The 13,372-nt window shown below is 40.2% G+C and overlaps 1 protein-coding gene across 8 annotated transcripts in view; it reads left to right on the top strand.

The window, feature by feature from the left end:
• The window catches only part of MYLK (myosin light chain kinase), a 204,006-nt gene that overhangs the window by 100,190 nt on the left and 90,444 nt on the right, over nt 1-13,372 (top strand). For 7 of the 8 annotated variants that reach the window (XM_050339617.1, XM_050339616.1, XM_050339620.1 and 4 more), the window contains one exon: nt 2,881-3,033. In XM_050339617.1, the coding sequence (XP_050195574.1) occupies nt 2,881-3,033 (153 nt within the window). Of the gene's footprint in view, nt 1-2,880; nt 3,034-8,224; nt 8,337-13,372 lie in introns of those variants that run through there. The other variant, XM_050339624.1, reaches the window with a different exon arrangement.

The following is a 13,372-nucleotide window of genomic DNA, read 5'->3' as shown; positions in this document are numbered from 1 at the left end:
TCTGCCTTCCTGCAACCTCCAAGGAATCCAAACCACCAGAGAACAAAAAGCCTTGCAATAACTTCTTGTACAAGTAGAAGTACTACTTTAGATACCAATAATTTTTACCAGCTGTGACTCATACGAGTTCAAAACATTTTCCAAGCATTATGCAGAGTGACCTCTCTTTCAGGTCAACCAAGGCAAAAAGTAGATGGTGTGCGCTCTGCATTGTCTGTAATTACATCTCAGCATCTGTCAGGATGAGTTCTTTTTCCATATTCATAGAGAATGCACAAGTAAGAGTACCTGACTGAACTATGAAATTCATTAGAGCTCTTACTCTTCTCTGCAACTCTACCATTTAAGTTTTCTCCAACTTTTTCAAGATGGTTCTTTTGTCCAGTTGCTCTCACTCTACCTTTATTTTAAGTTTATTTCTGAATTTGCGCTGATTTACTGGCAAATTCCTTGAAAGTAAACTTCTTATGTTTTAGTTCTGGCCTCACCAAAGCCTTATAAATAACTTTTTGCATGTGCTCTCTTGACAATAATTCAGCATGTCACTCCAACTCACTTTGTCTTCTTTAAGTACTTTACAGGTAACTTCTTTTTCAATTGCAGGAATAAGGAATGTATTACTATTTTAAGTATCTTTCTATTTGTATGGCTTTCTGAGGTTTTTTTCTCCCAGACTTAAAATTGAATCTCTTTCTGCTGAATTTAAAAACAGTATGACCATGACTTTAGCATAACAATTCTCTGAGTAGTGTTTGGTTTTAGGATAGCTTTGTGATTTGCCCAGAAACCTTTTAATAAATGGGCCAGGGGAAAATTTCCTTTCTTCAGGCATAACATGCCAGTAGAAAGGTATTTTTTGTTATTGTTTCTGCTGCCAAGCTGTCGTGGAGATTTGACTGTTCTGCCTCTGGAGAAGGGAACATTTCACTACTGGGAGAGTTGTTTTCATTACATCAAAATATAAGTCCTATGGATGTAACTCAGAATCTTGCTGCAGGTTATTCCTAAGGGCTTATACACTTGTTTCTTTTCTGGGTCTAATGAAAAGGCTGTTCTGTAAGTGAATTCACTATCTTGTGAATACTGCTGAAAAATAACCACAGTGTTGTTGAGAGCCGGAGTGAAAAAGAGCCCTGACAAAATCTGAGGACATGGTGAAGGAGTCCACATTTTGTTTTCCCACACAAAACACATACCCTATTCATTTGCTTACTTACAACAGAAATAGAAAGGCATTTTTCCATTTTTGATGGTGCAGCTTTTATCTCCAGTGCATTTCTGATGTGGCATCACTGCATCATTTGGCCCCACCGAGAGTTTCAATGTCAGAATCCCAGACAGGATAGATATTCTATAATTGGACCAGGAAGGCAGCCCAGTGCCCCATGTCCTCTTACAGAAAGCTTTGTGTGCTTGGGCTTTAGCTCTACATCTACATATTTGAGTGCAGTGCTACTCCCACATCCAAAATCTATGTGGTTCAATATAATAGTTACAACAATCTGTGTGTAAACTGAGTGAAAAGGAGCTCAAGGGAAGCAGTAATAGGAATACGTGATTTGTGGCAAAGGTGGAGAGAGTTTATTCTAAAATTGGAGTTTTCTGGGTAGCTGATTGAATATTCACCCCCATTTTTAATGTAATAGAAAATTTGCTAACTTAAACAGATGGCTCATAAGTAAAGGAACAAGATCATCTAGCACAATTTATTATATATGCAAGTATTGGATGATGCTGATTTTGGCGCATGTTTGTATTTCAGAATGAAACTTTTTGTGCAGATAGATAGTGCACAGACAGTGCCTGCCTTCTGAGTTTGCCAGTGTTGAAAATCAGAGATGAGAGAAAAATCTGTCACATCACTTACTTTATCCTCATAGTACAGAACTGCTTCTTAGAAACCTGAGAGCTTTTTGCTATTTTGAAATGATTTTGGCAATTAAATCAATATTGATCTTTCCTTTTGACCACTGACTCCCAAATGACAGATGTCTTTGATTCAGTCCTGCCCAATTTCTCTGCTGTTTCATCCTCTTCTCTTAGATGATCCTAATTTCTTTTTCCAGCATGATGTTTATGCACAGGTATCAGGCCCTCTTAAACATTGCATACACTGGGAAAGCAACCAAAGATGAGTCAGTAGTGGAAACTATTTAATATTGGGGAAACAGATTTTAGAAGCATTTCAGAAAGCAAGGCTGAGATTGATGACAGTTCCTGAAACAATAGCAAGGCAACTTTAAACCGTCTACACTAATATTTAAACATGTTCCAAAGCAATTTAAGGAACCAGTTTCTTAAAATGAACTTCTTTAACAGTCACATCACCACAGATCAGACTGCACCTCTCTGTTTCTGCATAACACCGTAGTGCAGATTGACTTGTGTAAATCAGCCAGACCTTGCTGTCTCTCTTGGAATGTCTTGCACTACAGAGTACCTTGTGGAGGATTTCAAGTGCTCTTCCATGCCCAACAGATCTTGCACATCTAGTTTTATCTGCGTTTTACCTAGTTCCAGGCAAATTACAAGATGGAAATTATGCCTGAAGCAAACACACAAGACAGTTCCTGTCTTCCCCAGCTGAAAGAGAATCTATCCAAAATGCAAAGAGAAACCTTTCCCCTCTTGCTGCTACTCAAGGTAGCACTCAGTGAATCTAATGGTGAGCTCTGTCTGACAACCATAAAGTAGTTTGTGCTTGGGATGCTACTGGTTGTAGTCACTAGAGAGCAGTGGCTGTGCACCAGAGAGTGGGATTTGGCTCTGTACTATAATGTACTGGCTGGTGTTAGGCATCCAGATTTCACTGAAAACTAGATGTGCTTTTGAAACTTGTGGCTGATGTATTAAGTCAGTTCTCTTCCTTTCTGTCTGCAGATCAGCCAATTCAATATGCCCATTCCACTTTTGAAGATGGAGTTGCAAAACTGACTGTCCAAGATGCCCTACCAGAAGATGATGGCATTTATACCTGTCTGGCTGAAAACAACAAAGGACAGGCATCTTGCAGTGCTCAGGTCACAGTCAAAGGTGAATATGTCAGCCTACTGTAATTACTAAAATCATATAAACTAATATCTTTTAACAAAAATAATCTTGGATCCTTAACAGAGGTGATTGTAAGTGGATTCTGTATTTTTTCTAAGCTCCTATCAGCTGGGTACTTTTTCTCCCCCTTGGAGGTATGTGCACAACTTAAGTGCTTAAGGACTGTGTAGTGTAAAATAATATGAATGTTTCAGAAACAGGTATTATATATATAATATATATTATATATTTATATAAAATATATATTACATATATATGTACCAAGGGCTTAGGGCACAGAGAGCAGCGAGGCTGTTCTGGGAGAGGTGTACCAGAGTAAGAAAGGCCTTTCACTGCTGAAGAAAAATAAGTGCAGGATCACCAATATCACCCATCAGGCAGAGAGTGTTATGGTGAGGAGGCAGATACTGCCCCTTTCTCTTGAAAGGCAGAACACAGAGACCAGTGCCAGGGACTGCAGTTCTGAAAGCAGATGCCAATATTCCTGTTCTGTTAGCAGAATTGATCAGATATAATTCTGAACAGCCACATATCAGCTAACTGGGAGATGTAGAACTCTAAATAAGCAGCATTTTGGTAGTGAAAGTACCAGAAGCACATTGTAGGAAGCAGTTGAGGTGATCTGTTGTCTCAGAAATCTGAGGCAGTGCTGAACTGACATAGTTGATTTGTCCATGAATGCCATAATTCTGCACTAGGGTCTGAACAAACACAGTCTAAAAGACTGGAGTTCACCATGAGGAGATGACAGAATTACATGGATAAATTCATCAGTGAGGTAGTATTCATCAGTATTAGGGTCTTTATTCTTTCAGTCTTCCCTGGCATCAGTTTATGCAGGTGTTTTCTTTTATTGGCTGGAGATGATCATTCCCCTCTCTCTTCATTCCCCCTCCCTCAGCCTCCCCCTCCCTCTGCAATCAAGTCTGTATTTGTCACCAGTAAATGATATTTTTCCAGATTTATAATAGTTGGTCACTGCCTGTCCAACAGGCTGTGAGGGATAGCTGCCAAGGGAACTGTTCCTTTTGTCTTTGACTAAATAATACCTGCCCTAAATTTGTACATGCAGTTTGATGGGAAATGTACCCTGATCCCTGGGATCTCAAGATTTGTCTTTGTTTGGCAATGTTCTGGGGTGTTTGTCTGCAGCACTTCAGTGCTATGCCTGCCCCTATTCTATATGAATCCACATAAAAGCCTAAAATGAAAACAAATCCTGGTAAACCTATGAGTTAACTTGATTATTAGACTGGAAATGCAGTTGTCTCCTTCCTGCCCTCCCACTCCTTTAAAAAAAAGTACAAAGTAGGAAAACACTGATTTAAAATAAACCTGAAACTAATCTGTTCTCAAAGCTCTCACTAAGAATTTCTCTGAAGGATTTCATCTGCATTAGCTAAGGGCCAGTCGAGAGGAGCTGTCTTTGCCATGGAACCTGCTGATCCTTCAGTGGGACTCAGAAACCAAAAAGGCAGCCCCTCTCTTACTGTAAGCAACCATTGCTGAGTTATTTTCAGGTTGACATACAACGCTAACGTGGGAGCAGCAGTGACCTGGACTTTCCCTGGGCTTGTGTTCTCTGCTGGGCTATTTCAGGCTACGTGGTCACTGTTGCACTGCGTGGGATTCCTCCTGTTCTTTAGCTGGTCTGGGGCTAGAAAGCTGCCTTGCCACTGTTATGGGGAATTAGTTCCTCTCTTCTGCATCCCATTCTATTTGCTGGGAGTTGTGGAATGGCAGGGTGGGAAGACCAAGAGCAGAATTAAGAACATGCATGATAGGCTGTAAACCCCCTTGTTCAACATTTTTACAGTTTTAGCTGTCCCCTCTGCTTCGTCCCTAAAACTCATGTCCCTGTTGGCGTGAGGATTACAGGAACTTCCCCAAAACTCAGATCAATGTGGATTTGTCTGCCAAAAATAGTACCAAATTTAAAATCGTGCTCTCCAAATCTCTTATCTGTTTGTGTATTTTTTTCCATCAGAACCTCTAGCAAAAGCTCATTGGCATTAGTTCTCTGAGTCTCTGAATGCTGCCACTAAGGCTTCTCTTAATGCTCAGCTGTTGCAAACAGATTACAGCAGAAAATCGTTGTACATGCAGAAAGGGAGAAAACTTCAGAAATCTTCTCCTGACCAGACACTGATTTTTTGAATAAAGTCTGTAAAACTGTTTCTGAATTGTAACCCATCTTTCTCCAGTTCAGTTTTGTCTCCGAGATGATTTAAGGATTTCAGGTTTCATGCAGTGCTCAGTTAGTTCATTCATTGTTAGAGAAATATTTTCCTTTTGTATGTGACAAGTAACTTTAATTTAATATGAGAAGGAATGGATATTCTTGGCATATCGTCAGTATCCAACCAGTGTCAGAATCCAGCTTTTCTTTAACTTGCTACTGTGGTCCTTGGACATCTCTGAGTCCATCTGGGTCTACATTTCACTTCATATTGCCATTTTTGGCTTTTTTGTTGTGCTGTGAGGATCTCATGAAGGAACACTGTGCTGTGATCACTGGGGAAGCTTTACCTGGAATGGATAGTCTGCCTTAACAGTAAAACTCAACTTTACTTTTCTAAATTAAATTCAGCTCACAAAAAACTCAGAAAAGTCAGCAGTAAGGATAGTCAGTGAAAAATTGCTCAATTCATGTCTGAATTATGCTATAGGATGGTGCTTAAACCTGCTGGTAGGTTACAGGTGTTATCTAGCCACATATTATGTTTTCTGATCAACTTCTATGTGTTCTTTGCCTTTTGGAACATCTGTTGCTTTGGTTTTTTGTCAAAGGAAATTTCCTTTTGTGGGGTTAATGTAGAAAACAACATTTCAAAGGCCCTTTGCCCTATAAAGGCCTAATGCTCCAAGTCCTGTAAAATACAAAGGTGGGATTTTGTCCAGTAGTTTGCAGTGGGCCCTGGATAATTAGCTAGGCTTATTGTGGCATAGCATTCCTTCTAAGTCAGCAGTCTCAGATTCATTTATGGTTGTCTTTTGCTTCCTGATTATTAAGGAGGATAAATTCTGTCCAGCACTGAGCAGCCTCAGTATTATTCCTTGGTTTTGTATGACAAAACCTGAAGGAATTTAGCTGTTTGTAGGAGGCTTTTGGCACTGTGTCGAAAAAGTCCCACAGTTCATATGGATGGGGCATAAGAAATGCCATGGTCTTAAAAAACTCAAACTCATCAGTCTTATGCTTATTTAAAGTGAGAAATTAGCATCAGATCACTTAAGTAAGATGACACTTCCCTAAGTAAGTGATCTAAAGGCTGAGTAAATTGGGGTAGGTCCATTAGGTAGTCTGTGGAGAAACCAAGCTAATCAAGGTGAAGCTAATTTTGGCCTTGTAAAAGACTAAGTAGACTAAATTGAATCCTGACATCCGTCTTCTCTGTGTCAGTGGTTTCTTGCAGCTGAAATACAGGGAGAGATGAACTACAGAGATTGGGCAGTACTTCTCTGAAAACCTGCCTAACAAATGTCTTCACTGTGAGAATTTTTTCTAACTGAACCATGCACTGGGTAAATTGGTCTAATGCAGATTAATTGATCTAATGCAGGAAAACCTGAGAGGTGAGAAACATGGTCCAGGTTACTCAAACATTCAATTATAGACATTCCTGGTGCCATTTGCTACTCTGAAAATGTTAGATTTTTTTTTTCCCTTTAAATTTCTGCATTGTTTTTTATACACAGGAAAATCAAAATCTGGAAGACTTTGGGGCTGATGCACAAATTTTCTTTAAAGTTTTTAAACAACATGTTCATGACTGAATTGTTTCTGTTGTTGTATGTGTAAGCTATTTTATTTGAATTGGTGTTCACACCTCGTTACAATTTTCATATTGTTCTATGTTATGAAAATAAGTATACAAGCCATTTTTAAAATTCATCAGGCATCCCATTTAAAAAACAAACCAACCATCTCCTTAAAAAGGAATGTGCAGGGTACATTCAGGTCACCTGAAACATATGGTGATTATATGCTGATGGAGATTGCAGATATTGAAGTTGAATTTAATATTAATCAGGTTTTTATCAGGGTAGCTGAATGTTTTAATCAGTTTTTTATGAATAGGAGACTGAGGTGAGGAGAAGTTAATTGACTTTGAATGTACCTGTGTAGTGAGTTGGTGTTCATGCTTTGCTGAGCCTGAGACAATCAGAATATAAAGGCAAGACAGCTCCTGGTAATAACTGGTATAGTTGGAAGGTAAAGCCACTCCTAGGCATAGTGACTATTCCTCAGGTCTGCCTCATGCCTGAGGTAAGCCTTGTGATATGTGGCTCTCTCTGCCAGTGAACAATCACTGACAAGGAGCTACAGGTCAATCCACCTGTAGAAAAATGTGTCAAAGGGATATTTAAGCACTTGACATTCCCACCACTACCTGAGTGCACTACACAAGATTACAGACTGGAGGGACAGTGGGAACTGGGGTGGGACATACGATGGGCTCTGTTGTGCCAAACCAAATCAGTACTGCACGTAGGAAGCTTCTCTTCTTTTGCAAACAGTCTCTCCATGTAAGAAGGGCAGTTAATCGCCTTCCCCAGCTTTCTCTAGGTATGGTATCAAGCTGGAGGGCTGACTCTATCTGCAGTAAATGACAAACAAAATATCTGACCCACTGCGCGCTCCTTGAGGTTTATCCAGCATCGTCCCACCAGGCAGCAGCATCACTGATTGTTTTCAAGATAGAGGACATGAAGATAGAGGACATGAAGTGTGGGCAGTGATGGCAGCAGGGCAGGCTGGCAGCCAGGGTATTTCTGTGGGCTCTAATGCTCTGCAGCCTCCCATTTTGCTGATGCTTGTCTTCTGCACACTGCCTTTTTTTTTTTTTTTTTTTTGAATAGAGGCCTAATACTGCTGCTCTTGGTGAGCAAATGCTATTCAGCAGATACTGCTGTCCCTGCTTATTGGCTCTTGACCTCATTTCTCCTTCCCTGCCAGCAGTGCACTCTCCTGACTTCACATCTGTTCCTCTTTCTCCCCCACCACTTTCTGCTCATGGGTATTTTTTCAGTGCAGACTCCCCAGCATGTGTCTATGTTGGGAAGCCTGTAGCCCTTACAATCCGATTACTGTAGTCATTCATTGATCACTGGATGAGCAGATTAGTCACCTGAAAGCCTGTCAGAGTCCCTGCTGGTAACCAGTTTATCAGAGCAGTGAAGGGAGATGCTTTGTGGAAAACCAGTTTGTTTTATTCCTGTCACTCGTCCATCGGGTGTGAATGGGATCACAAAATATAACCAGGTGGAAGAAAAGCTTTCAGGTAGGAGTCTTTTCCTCTGGTCATGAGAGATTCTGTCTTTAGGTCATAGGTTGTTTTTCTTTCTATCTCAGAATGACCTTTCTTAGACATTAATCTTTTAAAGGAGGTTATCACTGCAATAAGCAGCCTCTCTTTGAAGACTTAGTTGAGAGGCTACAGCTCTGTTTCTCTGAGATACATATTTCTGCCTAAGGTAAGCAAAGTATGATGTCTTACTTGCCTACAGTGATACTTGTGACGGCTTTTCAAAGTCACTGCTTATTTGAAAGCATTTTACTGTATTTTAAGCATAACATAAATATAAAGGACTGTAGAGGACTTTACAAAATACACAGGTCTAGTCTTATCAAATGTCCAAAAGGCATTCCAGACCAGCAGACTCGTGGAACCACTTGTCTATGTAAGAATTGGTTTCAGAGCACTAATTGAAAAGGAGAGGGGTTTTGTTCCTGTATGGAAAAGTCAGGGATGAGCTGGCACTAGCATCAAAGAGACTCTGTTCCAGAGCTTTCAGTAGGGTCCCAAGGTTCTCACTACATCAGCTGTAATACTCTTAAGACTAAGTTTGGATGGTTGTTTTTATTTTAAATTGCCTTCTTGCAGCACCTCAGGACCAAATGTGAAACACAATGCCAATTAGAGACCAAAAATGGAGGACAAAAGCAAAACATGGAAGCTTTTAATGATAGAGGATGTGCCATCAACATAAACAATGCACTCTAAAGACAATTTGTTAATATAAATCACTTCTATTGAAACGGGAACCAAATTTGGATGCAAATGAGGGATGAGTGCTTGCAGAATGAGGAAAATTTAAATGTCAGAAATTGCATTAACATTTCTTATAAATGAAAAACAAAGATGAGATGTTGACAGAAAAAATAATTTAATTTAAAAAGAAAAGAAAGAAAAGAAAAAAACCTCACCCTTGCATCAACTGTGGTATGATCAAATACCATGAACATTAACCTAATACATACCAGAATGGCAGAAAACAGATGGTTATTACAACAGACTTGGGAACACCCCTGCATTGACCAAGGGGCAAACTGTCCCAGCTTGGATTGCCACATTCTGTAGTGCTCTAAGTTTCAGCTGAAAACTGAAAGTCATCAAAATATATATGAAACCTGTTAACTGAATATATGCCTGAGTAATTTTGAAAGCAGGGGCATGGTGTTACCCCAGAGAATGGTTCCTAGATCAGCTGATGTGGATTAGCTGATGGGAACTCAAAGAGCCAGCCATCAAACTACCTCATAGGATTAGCTCAATGTTTAAAGCTCCCCAGAAGTTGCCTAAGGGAAGGCAAAATCATTCCTTAGCAGTACAGGAACAGAACAGAGGGTAGGAACCTTGTATAGCTACTGGAAGTGCTTCCCTGCAGCTTCATTTTCATGAAGGCTTGACTTTCAGTCCACATACACACACCTTTTTTTTTCTTTTTTCCTTAATGTCTAGGTTCAAGAGGTTGTCGACATAAATTAATCAAGAAGAGACAACTGACCATAAACAATGCTGTAGCAGAACTACCTTATCTTTTATGGACTTAAATGTCAAACAAGTCCTGCTTTAGAATTCCTTTATGAAACCAACTTTTACCCAGAAATACAACACTGCTGTGTTTTTTCTTTTTTCCCCTCCTTCATATTAGTCTAATTTCAAATGTTTCCTTGCTCTCAAGCTGAGTCTTATTTGTCTTATTTGAGGGATTCCTTAACAGCATTCTTAGTACAGTATCCTTTTGATTACTCCCCCAAGAGAGGAGCAAAACTATTTTAATAGTACCACAGGGTAACTAATTCTGTTTCCAGTGTGGATTGCCAGAGGAGGGAAAGGCTGAAGGGACTGTAACTCTTTAGATCAGTGGCATCCTCAGGGACACTTGTGTTTTATGTGATTGCCTGTTCCTGTTATGCTTCTATTGCATTTCAGTTTATGCCCAGACCAGGTTTTTTTGTAACAAAAGCAGTATCTCTATACATCATGATGTGCTGCAATTAAATTAAAATCTACCTGGGCAACCACACAAAAAACTGAGACTGTACATGTGAAGGTGAAATTCTGCCTCAGCAGAATGCACGTTTTCACTATGGAGATAATCTGGCTTGATTTAGCATATATGAAGCACCTTTTCTGCAGTTCTCCAAGCCAGACCGGTATCTGATGCTGGGGAATTTGTAAGCAGTGGGCCAGCTGAGCTGCCTTGTAAATGTATTTGGTAGGTGTACACACTCTCAGGCCTTCCATGGAGTTGCTGTCTGTGACAGTGACAAAGGAGCAATTACCTGATGTAAATAACTTGCAAACAGGGTTAGTCATTAATAAGGCAGACAGTTCTGAAGGCAAAAGCAAACACCACTTTGGCTGCAGAAACTTCCAGTGAGACTGTCAGGGAGGAATTCAGTCTGCTGACTGCAAAATGATCTGCTGTGAACCCAGCCATCTACTTTGTATCTCTGACCCCTCACTCCAAATTGAGATTTCTCCTGAGGAGGGAAAGCAGAGAGTGGGTTGCTAAACTCTTCCCCCTGGGATCCAGTGATAGAACGCGTGGGAACGGTTTGAAGTTGTGCCAGAGCAGGCTCTGACTGGACCTTAGGAAGCATTTCTCTACCAGGAGGGTGGTCAAACATTGAAACAGGCTGCCCAGAGGGGTGGTTGATGCCCCAAGCCTGTCAGCGTACAAGGGGCGTTTGCACAATGCCCTTAACAGCAGGCTTTAACTTTTGATCAGCCTTGAATTGGTCAGGCAGTTGAACCAGATGATCCTTGTAGGTCCCATCCAGCTAAAATAGTATATTCTCTTCTGTTTTGGCTGTTCTCTCAAATCATGGTTCTTCCTTGGTGCAGTCAGTCTCTTGATAATGGGATTTCTGGGGTGGCATCTCAGTTGCAGAAAAAAACTTAGTAGACAAAACAGGTTAAAATGCTGGTGATGACCTGGTGATACAGAGGAAAGACTTGGGAAAGAAGGAACATACATGGAGCTGCAGGGTAGGGCTGGAAGACTGGCCTGGGGTAAAATAAAGAGATTGCCAGACAAGATAAAGTGGAACTTGGCCTCCTTTGTATACCCCTAACCACCCTGAACTAGCGTAGGCTTAGGGCATTGTCAGTCTTAGATTAACAGTTCTAGGCACAACATACAGACTATAGATTATCCCAGCTTTTAGGTGAAAGTACCTCCCATGGATATTTAAATCTTCCATATACAAAAGACAGATTATAAGTGCAGAAATAAATGATGGGAGGTAGATGTGTAAAGAACACTGTTACGTCATTAAACATCTAGTTCTCATGAATTGTTTGCATACATAAAATGGCATACTAACCTGAGATCTTTAATAGAGCAGAAGTGTTCCTGCATGTCTCAAGAACATAAAGGCCTCATATTTTTTTATGCCATTATAAATCGAGTTTGGGCTTCTTGGCAGATAACATTTTGACCATATCACTTCAGGGCTGAGGAAAAACACTTCACATGAAAACAGATGAGTATCCTCATGTCCGTTTTCTGCCTTACAAAATCTCTTGATTTTTGAGTTGATATCATTGTCAACGTGAGCTCTGGTAACAGCTGGATTTGTTTACATTGAAAACATTTGAGGGTGTGAAACTCTTTTCAAGATAACAATGTGCATGAACTTGGGTCTTGCTTTGAGAGGTTTTAGTAGAATCTGCTGCTACTCCCTCTGAGGCCGCTCACACAGAGCTTTTTGAGTTAAGCATTCTCCTCAGCTCAGTTGACTTATTAGCCTGTGAGCCAAAATGATATTTAAACACCATAAATGGTAAATGTTGCTGAGGCAGTCCTTCCTCACGGCTCAGAGCAGGCATTAGCTGGCAGCTCACCACATGATGCTGGCAAACAGATTCCTCCAGTATAATTAAACCTCTTGTAAGACTAAACACTGCAAGTTGTTTGCGGTGTTCTGAACACAAGGCAGCAAACTCTATCCTTTGTGTGTCCTCGACTTGTGGCCAGTTGTAACCCTGGTCCTGCACGTGTAGGTGCAGTAGGAGGTGTATGTATGTGTGTATATGCGTGTGTAATACATGTGTATATGTATGTGTAGGTGTGCAGAGCTGTAGCTGACCCAGTTTGAGCCAGGGGCTGGAATAGCCACTCTGCAGAAGTTCCTTCCAGGCTCAGTTACTGTGGGACTCTGTGCAGGGCTGAGCACGCTGAAGTCCTGACGTTTCAACAGGAGATGTCAGCATTCTGCAGCTCACATGAAAACAGCTTCAGTACGTCTGGGTAGGCAAAGGAACCAGAAAATGTACTAGAATATATGATGTCCATTAAATGTTGACTGTTTTAACTACTGGCCAGGTCCAGTCATTGGAGACCTTCTTGAAGTTTGCATCCTGATCTGGATTTTCTCCTTCACATAAGTTTCAACAGCAAATATGGGGATGGTCATGCCACAGTGCAGTTATTGATTCATTTTTAAACTTCTTTCCAAGGGTATAGATTTATCTATATCTTTTACCCTAGAAAGTAAATAGTTGGTTGAATAATTGCAGTTAAACTGGTAGAGGTGTATTGTACAATTGACTTGCAGTAGGTTAAGTGTTTGGTGCAGCATGAATTTTCCATTTTTTCTTTTAGATATACACTTTCAACACAGTAACTCACCCTTGGTTATCAATATAAAGATGTTTACAGTTCCACTCAATCCCCAAGTTCTGATTCAGACCTTTAATTTGAATTTAATTTGAATCCTTGAATTTAAAAAATTCAAGTGTGTTTTGGCTTATGCCCACAGCTAACATTAAGATTCCTCTAATGATAATTTCCGATCTGCAGACACAGAGAGGTCACATTTATGTAAAGACTGTTTAAAACCTGGATTGAGAAAACTCAAATAATAGGAAAGCATTTTTCATCACCTTACATTTCTATTAATACAGGTTAATAAATAATCTGAATTTTGATATGGTCACTGTAGATAGATTGCCTTACTACTGATTGCACAAATACTGGAAAACAGAATAAGAGATTAATAGAAATAGTTGTTTATCAGAGGTAA

This window comes from Myiozetetes cayanensis, unplaced genomic scaffold (genome assembly GCF_022539395.1).
Source record: "Myiozetetes cayanensis isolate MyiCay16 unplaced genomic scaffold, myiCay2020 scf9, whole genome shotgun sequence".
NCBI lineage: Eukaryota > Metazoa > Chordata > Aves > Passeriformes > Tyrannidae > Myiozetetes > Myiozetetes cayanensis.
This window is presented reverse-complemented; position numbering and strand designations above follow the sequence as displayed.